Source organism: Cricetulus griseus, chromosome 4, assembly GCF_003668045.3.
Source record: "Cricetulus griseus strain 17A/GY chromosome 4, alternate assembly CriGri-PICRH-1.0, whole genome shotgun sequence".
NCBI lineage: Eukaryota > Metazoa > Chordata > Mammalia > Rodentia > Cricetidae > Cricetulus > Cricetulus griseus.
Genome location: NC_048597.1, coordinates 170,912,643 through 170,926,031, shown reverse-complemented (window position 1 = coordinate 170,926,031; position 13,389 = coordinate 170,912,643). Strand labels below are relative to the sequence as shown.

Here is a 13,389-nt window from a genome sequence, read left to right as displayed (position 1 = left end):
TCTATATATCAGGTACCAGTAACACCAAGTATACAATTTAAAATATTTCAGCACATCTAGAGACTTTCTGAATAATGAAAGAGATTTTAGGTCAGTTGTTTTTCTAAGACATTAATAATGCAAAGTATATCTAAAGTCCAGAATTGTATTGTGTCACTAATACTACTTTGTATATTATCAAATTACAGGCTTTACTGAATACCATTATTGTGCATATATGTATTGAGATGGTGTTTGAAATTGATCCCAGTGACTGATGCCAATAAAGTGTGTGTTTTATCCCCATACCACATCTGTAACTCTCTAGCACTCGCTGTTAACTTGTTATAGTAGATATATATACATTTGGTTGGTTGAGAGAGGGGACAGGGGAAGCACAGCGTCTTACTCTGTAGCCATGGCTTATCTATATTCGTGCTGATCATGCTATTCTCAATTTTGGCAATTCTCCTGTCTCTGTATGCTGAGTACTGGTATTACAGGGGTGAATCTCCACACACACCTCCTATTTGAATCAACTGTTCAGATGCTTCCAGATCTGTCAAAGTTTCTTTCTGTTTTCATTTTTTTGAAGGCAGGATCTCATATTATTAAAAATTTAAATGTATTTTGCCTGTGTGTATGAGCACATGCATGCATTTTCCCAGAGGACAATTCGTAGGGTAGTTTTTCTTCTTGCCATCTCGTGAGATGTGAGGATCAAATTCAGGTTGTCTGACCTATGCACAAGTACACTGAGCCATTTTGATTGCCTAACACACAGCTGTTTCTTATTTTCTATCTTATTTGGTCATGATGTACACCTATCATTTTCTTTGGGTAAACATTTGAAATTTACTGTATTATTTTTGAATACACAGTGCATTATTTTTTCCCTTTTTTTTCTCATTATTATTATTATTATTATTATTATTATTATTATTATTATTATTATTAATTCAAGTTAGGGAACAGGCTTGTTTCACATGTAAGTCCCCTCTCCCTCTCCCTCCCCTCACCCCCATTCCTTCTCCCCCACCTCCAACCTACCCCCCACCCCATCCACCTACCACTCCCCAGGCAGGGTAGGGCCCCCAACAGGGGCTCCACCAAGTCCACCAAATCTTCCGAATACACAGTGCATTATTGACAGGTCTCTTGACCCTCCACTACCCTGTATCATCATTTTACTCTCTACTTCTCTGAGTTCAGTGGTTTTAGGTTCTTCATATATGTGAAGGTTGTGTAGTATATGTATTTCTATACAGGCTTAGTACATTGTCTTCCATGGTTACCCATGTTGTTGCATATGACCAGCATTTACTTCCTTAAAGCTGAGCAGTATTCCATTGACCTACATGCCACCATTTTTTCCCATTCATTTCCAATAAATGAACTGATTCCATGGCTTGATTATTAAAAATAAGCAGAGAAATGTAGACATACTTAACATAATTATTGTTGTTGGATACCCAAATGTGATAATACTGAATCTTATGATAGTTCTACTTTTAGTGTTTTGAGGGCTTTCTGTGTGTTTTCCATAGTGATTCTACTAATTTACTTTCATGTAATTCTTTTCACTCCACATACTTGCCAACTCTTGGTGTCTTTGCCTTTCTGGTGATGAGCTGTTTTAACGTGTGAGGTGCTTTCACATTGTAGCTTAATTAGACACCAGCTTTTTTGTATATGATATTTATGTCATAATTACAAGACCTTTATTTTTCTACTTGGTCAGCGATCTAGGGCAGCCCTGCAGAGGTACCTGTTCTACTGTAATCGCTATATGAACCACATGCAGAGTCTACGCTTTGAGCATAAGCTGTATGCTCAGGTGAAGCAGAAGATGGAGGAGATGCAGCAGCACAACATGTCCTGGATCGAGGTGCAGTTCCTGAAGAAAGCAGTCGATGTCCTCTGCCAGTGTCGTGCCACACTCATGTATACTTATGTCTTCGCTTTCTACCTCAAAAAGAATAACCAGTCCATTATCTTTGAGGTAGGACTAGTCCTGGATGGGGGAAAGCCCACCTTTTTTCATAGAACAGAGTTAAACCATTTCTATTTAAAAAAAAAAAATGTAGGTTAAAAAAATAGTCATAGAAAGATGAGAAACTTCTTTGTTATACTATACTGCATTCAAATTTATGTGATTTAGCCAGCTAGTTAATTGTGCTGGCTCTGTAGTCAGCCCTCAATATGAATTTTTACTTTTGTCATGGTTTAGCGCTGAAGACTTAGAGAAAATTCTCCTCTTATCTCTTCCTTTTCCCCTTGGTGGTTTTCCTTTTTTCCTTTTCTGGGGTTTTTGTTTGTCTTGAGACAGGAGGGTTATGTAGGTCAAGCTGCTCTCAAACTCATAGAGATCTCCCTACCTCCTGAGTTACTGGGATTAAAGGCTTGTACTGCCACACCCAGCTCGTGCTTGAATTTTACAACATTTTTATTTGAAAAACTTTTACTACTAAAAGCCCCACCAAAGGTAATTTTGTGCCTATTGAGAACTTAGATGTGACAGGTGATGAGCAAGCAATTTATATGAATTGTGTCATTTAAGCCTCATAATACCTAAAATGTTAAGTACTCCACTCTCATTTAAAATAGAGAATAGCAGGACTTGATGGCTCATGCCTGTAATTCCAGCATTCAGGAAGCAGAGGGAGGCACATCTATGCTAGCCTGGTTGTAGTCCAGCCAGAACTACATAGTAAGACCCTATCTCAAAAAATAAAGCATCAACAAAAATTGATGCATAGAATACTGATCTTGCATATGATGTGAAATAGATTTATTCAGCTGGATATGATGGCATATGCTTTAAACTCAGAACTCTGGAGGCAAAGGTAGGCAGATCTCTTACCGGGTTGAGGCCTGCATGACTTACATAGAGAGTTCTATGCTAGCCAGGGTTACACAGCAGACCATGTCTTTTAAAACAACAATAATGACAAAACTGTATATATTTAAACTTATGAAATGAAAGTGGCTGTAGCCAAATGTAAGCAAACTTTTTTTTTGGTTTTGTTTTTCACGTTTAATTTTAATTTTTGGTTTTCAAAAACAGCACCTCTCAGATCTAGAACATTGTAAAGACTTTCACATCATCTACAGTGTTCTTGTAGAGGTAAATGGTTGAATGTTTTTTAACATTTTTAAAATTGTTCTGGAATAGAAAAAAATGGTTATTACAGCTGAAAGCCACAAAGAGCTTTAATAGTTAAGTCACTTACCAAGATGACTATCAGTGTTGAGAGTAAGTGTATAGTCATCAAACTAACTAAAAATGGGTTATGTTTTAGCTTGACTTTGAAGCCAGAGTTTATATTCTTTTTCTTTCAGAATAATCAAGCAGATCTAGAAAATGCCACTGAGGTACTTTCAGGCTACCTTGAACGAGATATTTCCCAAGATTCTCTGCAGGATATAAAGCAGAAAGTCCAAGATAAGTACAGGTGAGATTTTAATTTCTGATGAATAAATCTTCTGTCATGCTGAGATTCTGTATAGTTGACCATGCTTCTGTGTGTCCCAGATTCCATCTGTCTATTGGGCAAAAAGTTATAGAGGGCTGATCTGATCACGTATAGAGGAGGAATCTGGCCATATATTCTAATGGCTGATTTTATTTTAGTTGAAATCCCTACACCACAGGGAAGAAAGACTTTAAAAGGAATAAGTAGCCATTAGCATGAGGGGAGTGAGTAAAGGGTGTTGGTTTTATCCAGGGACTCTAGTGGGTCATGGTTCTTTGCAAATGAATTAGGCATTCTTTTAGAATTTATGTTAGCTTTTATCTCTTAGGGTAAATAGGAGCTCAGGATTGGATGATTCCACAATCATTGTCCCATTGTGTTTTCTCATATGCTGGTATCTCATTTTAAAAATGATTTTTTAAAAAATTTATGTATATCTGTGTGTGGGTAAGTGCATGTGTGTAGATATCGAAAGAGGACAGAAGATGGTGGCATACTACCTAGAGCTAGAGTTGCAGGCATTTATGATCTATAAGGTTTGGGTACTGGGAACTGAATGTGGACCCTTTGGAAAAGCAAGAAATGCTCTGTATCATTGACCCATGTCTCCATCTCCTAGTATCTTTTTAATAGTAGTACGGAAACTGGGAAGTTGGAAGGCCTGGAGATTTAATCCCAGTCTCTTCACTTCCTTTTGCTAACTATTTTTATTACATTGTGTTTATGGTGTTTTTATAGTTAACCAGAACATTATAGATGGAAATAGATGACCCATGAAATTAACTTCTTTTTCTTCTTCTTTTATCTTTTTGGTTTTTTGAGACAGGGTTTCTCTGTATAACAATTCTGGCTGTCCTGGAACTCATTCTGTAGACCAGGCTGGCCTTGAACTCACAGAGATCCACCTGGCTCAGCCTCTCAGATGCTGAGATAGAAGGCATGTGCCACCACAGCCCAGCCAAAGTTAACTTTATAATTTATGCAACTATGGTTTGAGTCATTGTTTCTAGGACCCATCACAACTACAACATGAGGGCTCTAAAATTCATTTCCAGCACTGGAAATCTGAGTTTGAAAAATAAAAATAAAAATCTTGGCCTGGAAGTATAGATCAGTGGTAGAGTGTTTGTCTAGCAGGCATAGGGTCCTGGGTTTGATTACCAGCAGTGAAAGAAAGCAAAAAACAGTCCTTAGAACAGTTAGAAGAGGTTTGATGTGTCTGTACTGATAAATCTGGAAATGTTCATGGTAATAGTACATGCTTTTTTCAAAGTCTGGGCAAACTATTAGGAATAGTACTTTTTAAAAGTGGGTAAAATGCCTCTTTTTTCATTATCAGAGGCTGATGACAAGTTGTTTTGTTTTGTTTTGTTTTTCTCTTTGATTACAGATACTGTGAGAGTCGACGAAGGGTTTTGTTACAGCATGTGCATGAAGGCTATGAAAAAGATCTGTGGGAGTACATTGAGGACTGAGAATGGCCCTGCATAAAATGAACTCTGAAAACTTTACCATCTAGAGTGCTCATGCAATTAAAACAAAACAAACACAAACACAAACAAGGAGGCACTAAGCCTATTCTGACACTGCTGGTCTGTAGTACCAGAATCCTGTTTTGTTAACGGAAAGTTTAAGTAAATTATATTGTAATAAAAAAGGTAGATAAACCATTGTACAACAGTATTCTAGGCCGCCAACAAAGTGTGACAGACACACAAAAAGCCCTCCAACTTTAACTTGTAACGTAGCTTCATTCTCAAAGCTGACTTCCTTTTTCTTTTTCGTGAGTGTAGTACAGTTAAAATTTCAAATAGCTCCTTGACACTGCTTTTCATGTCCAAACCAGCCATTTTGTTGTACTTTGGTAAAGGACCTCTTCCCCTCCCTCCCCTGCACATACACGCCCCACACACAGTTGGACTCACTTTCTCTCATACCCTAAGGTCATGAGTGAATAATGATTATTAGCTACTTGTAAAGGAAATTCTTGGGAGGGGAACCGGGTAGGCAGCAAGAGGAATAAACAAAAAACACAAAAACTTTGTATATGACTTTTAAAACAAGAGGACAACACAGTATTTTTCAAAATTGTATATAGCGCATATGCATGGATAAAGCAAGCGTGGCACGTGTTTGCATAATGTTTAATTACAAAAATATTTATTCTTTAAAAAGCTTCAAGATTATGTCTATTTGCTGTGCATTTTCTTTCAGTTGGCTTATCTTTCCAGGGTTGGGGTTGGGATAAAGGTATGTTTGTTAAGCACCTCTGCAAGACCTATGTTATTGAGTTTCCCTTTCCTGAGGTCATTTTGCCCTTTCTGGTTTGGTTCTGTCTTTTGCTGGCCACAGGCCTCATGCCTTGAATTCCCAGCTTCTAGTTGAGGAACAAGGAAGTCAAGTCCTGAGCAAAAGCTGTGGCCTGTTAAAGACTACAAGGGGCCTGTTTGTTGCTTCAGTTCATGAATGATCCTGCCCTAACCTATTCCTCCTGTGTGGCCTTGATGCCTCTATCCCAGCCTGTGTGCCCATGTCATACACACAGCTGTAGGCTTCTAGGCTCCCCATCTGGAGGAAGCATTTCAAAGTTTTCCTGTTTTATTTTTCTTGAATTGCTGCTTTGAGCCTTTTAAAATTTTAGTTATGGCTCGTCTCTCATCCCTTCTTTATGTTAGGGTGTTGAATACAATGTTTTCACTTTAAGTATAAATAAATAGCAATTCACTTTAGTCTGATATTGTGAACTTTAAATGGTGGATATTGAAATTGCTTGTGTGTGTTGCGGTGGGTTCAGTTTGAAGGCAAACACCACTAGAACATTGATAACTCCCATCCAGTGAATTTAAGTAGGAATCACTGAGTTTGCTTCTTTTCTATTGTCAGCATATAGGAGAATTAATAATGCATTTTAGCTGTGATGTCCATTTTTATGAAATTTCTACTAAAAGCTATGTTAAAAGTAAAGGATGGTGGTGGTTTTATTAACTATAAACCTGTTTAGGCCATTCTGCCTGTGGTATTTTTCAACAGGTCAGCATCCCTAAGACTGTCAGTTTTATATTAGAGTGCAGAGTGAACTAGGCAACTAGATCAAGAGGTATAACTATTAAATGCCAGTTTTGGCTAAGGACCTCTTCGTCTTCCTTTAACTGTCTTGTGCCTAGGGAGTGTTTACCATTTGTGAGGCAGCTGTGTCTGTTCTTGCATTGTACATCTTATTACTCCATTGGGAAGTAGGTTCACTTTCCTCTGGCTTTTTGCCTAAGTTAGGCTTTGCTGAATCACCCTACTTTTCCTTTTAGAAAGGTTGTTACATGAGATGTACTTGCAACTGTTCTTTTCCCATCAAAAAAATCAGTGAATGTTTGCTGAGTATATATATTATGCTGCTTCCTTAAACTACTTGTTGCTTTAGGATCAATTTATATCTTTTTTTTCTTCCCTTTCCTTGTCACCTCAGGTGCAAATCTGAACTCAAGTGTCTGCTTTTCCATTTTCTCTTTGCCCCATCTTTCCCCCATTATCCATTTGACTTTATTTTAAATAATTGCATCAGTCTTTAAAAAAAATATCAAAACCAAGGAGATTTCAAAGAAAGCTCAAAGTTTCTTTTCCTGGTGACTTTGGAAAGCAACCAGAATTGTCATATAGATATATATGGTCCCTTAAAATGCTTTTGTGTATGTGGTGTTTAAAAACAGTTAACTTCACAGTATCTAGGTCTGAGTGTCATAAGTCCTCTTCACACCCTGTCCTTGCAACAAGTTTCCAAAAGAGTGTATGCACCTTATAGTCTCAGTCCACACCCATGGAGAGATAGTGCAGTTGGTGACACTTTCTAGTCCCAGAGCTCACATGGGACCTGAGGGTATTAATGTGGATCAGGGTGAATTGGCCTTTCTGCTACATCCAAGCTTTTAACAACTGCCTCCACATGTCACAGAGATTACAGAATTTAACTGCTTTTGTTAGTAGCTTCAATGCCCCTGCTGGGATAGGCAAGCCATATTGTTAGACAGCTTCCCTATTTGACCTACTTAAGTCTCTCAGAGGGCTCTACTTAAAATAAGCACCAGGGTCTCCTTGTGTTTTGGGGTCAGTTACATTGTAGGTGCATGCTTCATTTGAGCAATTCATTGAGCAGCAGGTGAACTTTCAATGATACACAATAAAATTTTGATCCAAAGCTCAGGAGATACAACATTGTTGTAAATGGAGTAGCATATAACATCACCAGACTCTAAATTCTTTGTAATTTGCTGCAACCCAGATTGTATATGTTTTATGTGTGTTTAAATAAATATATTAAAGACACACGTGTATACATACATACCAATAGATCCAAGACTGACTGACTTGGTTTGAAATGGTTGAATCTGCAGTGTAATGTGTGGTTCACCTGTGATTAGGAGTTGAAACTTAGAACAAGAGAGTAAAAGGACTTAATGTAACAAATTATTTTAGCCACGTATCCCGATATAGAGCACTTGGGGAATGGGATGGGGTGGGTTGGTGAGACAATCAGATCGATAAATTGATTAAATGCTCCTAACCCTGTAATTTTGTGCATAGAGCACCTTGTGCTGTGGAAATAACTGTTCTTAGATTTTTCATTGTAACTGGACTGTTCAGGTTGCCCAGAGGGAAAGAACATTCCTAATTCTAATAAAATAAACGTTTATTTTGTTATTCCATTAGTTACTTATGTTTATTTTTATAGTTGAAAACATGACTTAGGTGAATAACAGCCACCTGTATAATGTGCCTTATTCACTGTTCCTATTTAATATACACTGTAAAGAATTGGTTCATGTCCTAGGTAGGGAACTGTGAATGAGACCATCCCCATCATTTAATTTGGCTAATGGAACTTTCAGAAGTACTTCTGGAAACTTTCTGGTTTCCAAATTTCAAGAATTGAATTTAGATTGTTATATTGTAATAGTTATACACAGTTAGATGCTCAGTTCCTGAAATGCCATTTTTAAAGGATGTTTCTTAAAATACTTCATCTTACTTTCACTTAGAAGCTGATGGTCCCTGAAAAGCAGTCTCAAAGCTGACGATACTTACAGATATTGTTAGTCCAGACTTGAGGACACTTGAGTCTTATCTATAGTATAGTATGTCACTTTCATCTTCAAAGCACTGACTCTAAAACAAGTGGAGTACAGATTGCTATTTCACAGAAGAGGAAAGTAAGACTTGGTAATTAAATAACTTGCCTAAAATGTCACAATTCAATCTAGGACCAGAGCAATATCTAACTACCTCTGTCTATACAGTTTTCTTGTTCTGGTCTCAAAATGATGTAGTGTCCAGGACCAGAAATGACTTTTCATGCTGTGCTTCTAAACCATACTTAGGCAGCAGTAATGCCTGGCAGTGCTCCTTCTAGAGGGTTACTGTATCATCCACCATTGTGGTACTGATTTTTTTCTAGAAGAGAGTCCTTCCCCACCTGTAGATTTGAAGCTATAGTCTCCAGTTGGAGCCATACTACATATCAGTTGAAAATAAATAGCTTAGTGTAACTTCATAGGATATTTACAGTTGACCTTGAATTTGTATGACCTGCTGGAACTTGTTACAAGATCTCCTTTATATATGATAGCAGAAAATGCAGAGAGCAGTCACAATTTTTTTTGGTTTTTTTTTTGTTGTTGTTGTTGTTTGTTGTTGTTTTTAAGACAAGATCTTACGTGGCCTAAGCGAGTCTTAATCTTACATAGCCAAGGATGACCTTGAGCTGCCAATCATCCTGCCTCTACCTCTCAAAATGCTGGAATGACAGCCATGTGCTACTAAGCCCAGCTTAGCAGGTAACCATTTATCCCTGTAGCAGGAGAGTCTGGTTTTGTTTTTGGGGGGGGTTCAGTGTTTTTGTTTAGTGGGGAGCTGTTTTTATTCCCAGAGTCTCATCACTATAGCTCAAGCTGACCTCCAGTTTAAACTTTATTCCTGCCTCTGCCTCCTAGCTGCTGTGTGTACAGCAGGTAGTACAGGTGTGTACTACCTACACCCATCACCTTGGGATGTTGTTGGGGTTTTTTGTTGTTGTTGTTTTGTTTTTAAGATAATGAGAAAATCTTGGCTCCTTTAGAAATGAAAAATGTGGACTCTTTTTTTTTTTTTTTTTTTTGGTTTTTCGAGACAGGGTTTCTCTGTGACTTTGGAGGCTGTCCTGGAACTAGCTCTTGTAGACCAGGCTGGTCTCAAACTCACAGAAATCCGTCTGCCTCTGCCTCCCGAGTGCTGGCATTAAAGGTATGCGCCACCATCGCCCAGCCAAAAATGTGGACTCTTAAGATTTTTTTCCCCATTTTTTTCTTTGGGGAAGTTAGTATATATTTTAAAGAGCATGTGGCTATTAGTTTTTCAAGGTCAAGTAGCCAGCCTAGAAGCTCTCAATTGGAAGTCACTATTGACTAAGAATAAAAGAAACTTTGGGTTTTGTTTTGGTTTTGTTTTTTGTGGGGTGTGTGTGTGTGTGTGTGTTGGGTGTATGTTCTGTTCATTTTTTCTTGCTCTTGTTTTTAAAGGCACCTGCTAATAATCTTTCTCAAGCATATAATGGGAGAAGTGATTACTGCTTTTTTGGGAAAAAATTGTTTTCAACATATGGATTGGGGGCATTAGGGTGGTTTTTGCTGTAGTAGCCAAGTTATAAACAAATCACTTTGGTATTTAGCATCTAGTTAGGTAAATAGGGATAGATGATTCCCACTAGAGCTGGATTCTAAGAAAATAAAATGTTAAATTTCGAGTTCATAGTGTGTCCATACTTGTCTAGTTCCATATATTGTTTTTTTAATAGGACTAATGTGGGAATCAAACAAAATGAATGGATAAAATGGATAATCATCTCACCCCCCTCTCCCACTAGCAAGGGGTAGAATTAAGTTCCTTCACTATAGTGCTGGGCACTGGAGGTTCAACAGTCAACTAAAGGGGTCTGTCAATTTGTGTGAAACTGTTAACCAAGGCTGTTCATGCAAATGGGTGTTCCTGTAACCCAACCAGTTACCAGCTGGGGCCACATTTGGCCACTTGACACTTCAAACAGCGTTACCAAAGTACCTGTGACTTAAAGACTTTTAACATTATTAGGTTATTGTAGGAACTCAGTGGCAAATAATTTTTACTCTTCTATACAAAACAGGTTGCTTTTGTTGAAAGACTCCAATAAACCAAGCAATTCTCATGTTTAGGAGCCACCCTATTGAGTTAAGAAGTAAAGTAGTAGGGCCTTGTATTTTCAGACCCTTCAAAGTGCCCATTCTAACATGATAGCATTGGCTCTATATGCATAAAGTAATGTTTCCTGAGCACTACTTTGTGCCTTAACTAGCACCTGTAAAGCCCTCCTCACTGACTACATTTGTGTGGAATTTGGATCATTAACTTTGCAAGCTACCTCCTGCTAGCGAAGTCAAGTAGATAAGGTTTCTCTATACAGAATAAAACAGTACTATACAAGTCACTTCATGCGTGGTGGGGGTGGGAGCGGTGGCAGTGGTGAATACCTTTAATCCCAGGCAGAGGCAGGTGGATCTCTGTGAGCTCAAGGCCAGCCTGGTCTACAGAGAGAGTTCCAGGACAGGCTCTAAAGCTACACAGAGAAACCCTGTCTCAAAAAACCAAAAACAAGTCATTTCACACAAATAGCTATTTGAATCTTATGTCATGGGATCCAGCTCCCTGGAAGAGTTGGATCAGACAGGGATTCAGGAACTTAAGTCCTAAAACTTAAAGGGCCCTATCAATAAATGAATATTGTAGCTTGCTCTTAAAGGGAGAATTCTGTTGGTGTCATTTCCTTGGGGTGTAGTATAAAATGATGATCTGCAGTTATAGATGACCTTTTGTGGGCTACTTGGGCAGTAGACATTCTAATGGGATGCTCTGCAGTTGTTCACTACATTCACTCTCAAGTCATTTATCTTAATTGCTGGTGTTCCTGGTATGAATGAAGATGTTTGCTTATTAATAAATTCCTATCACATATCCTGGCTTGTGTTCATTTCTACCTGTATAAAACAAATACTAGAATTTTCTAATAGAATATGACCTAAGTACCTGATTTGGAAAAGATGTACTTGCAAACTTAATGTGAGATAGGATCTTGCTATAATTATATATAGGTCCAGGCTGGCTTCTAAGTTGCAGCCCTTTTGGTGCTGGGATTTTATGTATGGGCCACTTTGCCCTGTCTAGGGAATAGTTTGAAATATTGTAAAGGTTATGACAGTAGACACCGGAGAATATGCCTTGATACCGATGGTGACAGTGTTCTCTATGCCTTCTCCCTCCCAGAATTTGTTTTTATTATTCTGGCTAGCTTGCAGTAAAGTCAACAAAAATGTAGTTGAAAAGAACTCCATGATAAAGTATAAAAATAAAATGAGTAAAGTCAGTGCCTTACAGTGACCAAAAATGTTGGCACATTAACTCTTGGAATCAGACGGCTGGTTCCATGAAATGGCTTCACAAATTGCAAATGCTGTTTCTTTAAAGGACATGTGAGTGTGTGTATCTAAGATAAATTCCATAGTTTAGGGCCTTGCCCTGAACATATGACAGCCCACAAATCACACTGAAGAAAACAGAATTGGAAGTACATCCTCCTGGATTAGGAGTTCCATATTCATCATATTCCAAGTTTAATTGGTTATACCCCACACATCTTACCTTTAGTTGTGTATTTTAAGAAATGTGTACACCTGTGTAATAACCCAAAAATGATGCAGGAGAATGCTGTTAAGCTCTCTTTAAAGTTGTTTTTGAGGCCCCTTTTCAGTGCTCATTTGGTTTTAGTCACTCAAGATCAGTATGCTCACTTTTGAACTTCATATAAATGGGTCATACATACTCTTGAGTGGCTAATTTGTAATGCTTTAAAAATTCTCCATATTATGTGTTAGGTCATTCTGAATGCTGAATACTAGTATATCCTATACATAATACCAGTTTCCTACCAGCAACTCCTGTTTCCTGTTTGGGACAATATGAGCTTTTAATTTTTTTTAAAGTCATGTGTCTGGGTGTCTTTGGAAGGAACTCTTTCCCCTAGAATTGGAGTTACAGATGGTTGTGAGCTGCCATGTGGATACTGGGTCCTCTTTCAAGAACAGCCAGTGCTCTTAACCAAAGAGCCATTTCTCCAGCCTGTCCTATGTTTTTAGATATGTTTTCTTTTCTCCTGGTTAAATACCTAATAATAATAAAAAAAAATTGCTGGGTCAGATGGTTGTCTTATGTTTAAGGTCATAAACTGTCCTATAATAAATGGTGCATCATTTTGTATGCCTATGAATGATATATGCAATCTCTATAGTTTCTCCATATCTAAACATTTCCTGTTGTCAATGGTTGGTTTTTGAGACAGAAGTTGGTATAGCTCAGGCTGGACTTGGATTTAAGATGCTCCTGCCTCAGCCTTCTGAGCACTAGGGTTATAGGTGTGCAGCACCACATATTGCTCTATCAGTGTTTAAATTTGATGCTAGCCATCTTAGCAGGTAGGAAATAACTGATTTTCATTAATGTTATTTTCCCTTGATAAGCTATTTTCCTCCTTTTCATGGTTGGGATGTAGCTCGGTTGAGTGCTTGCCTAGCATGTATGAAATACCTAGGATCTGGCATTTAAGTTGTGACAGTTATTTTGTATTACTGGGAGTTAAACTTTACCTTATGCATGCTAAACCTACTTTTATTTCATTTTATTTACCTCAGTCCCTGATCTTGCTGGGATGGCAGCTTGTAATGTTATATTTTGACTTTCATACATCTTGTTTTTTATGAGTCTATAAGTGAAATTTCATAAGCAGCATGTTTTCTGCTGATAATTTTACTATGATCCATCTCAAGTTAATTGTTTAAACTTTTGTGGCATTTTACATTTAGGTGATTTGATGTCTCAAAGTTGATTT

At 37.8% G+C, this 13,389-nt stretch overlaps 1 protein-coding gene across 1 annotated transcript in view; it reads left to right on the top strand.

Annotated features, from left to right (window-relative positions):
- Arih1 (ariadne RBR E3 ubiquitin protein ligase 1) overlaps positions 1-8,149 on the top strand; it is a 91,801-nt gene extending 83,652 nt beyond the window's left edge. The window contains 3 exon segments of the mRNA XM_027414891.2: positions 1,721-1,981; positions 3,322-3,434; positions 4,846-8,149. Of these exon segments, the coding sequence (XP_027270692.1) occupies positions 1,721-1,981; positions 3,322-3,434; positions 4,846-4,930 (459 nt within the window). The 3' untranslated portion in view covers positions 4,931-8,149.
- The last annotated feature ends 5,240 nt before the right edge of the window (positions 8,150-13,389 follow it).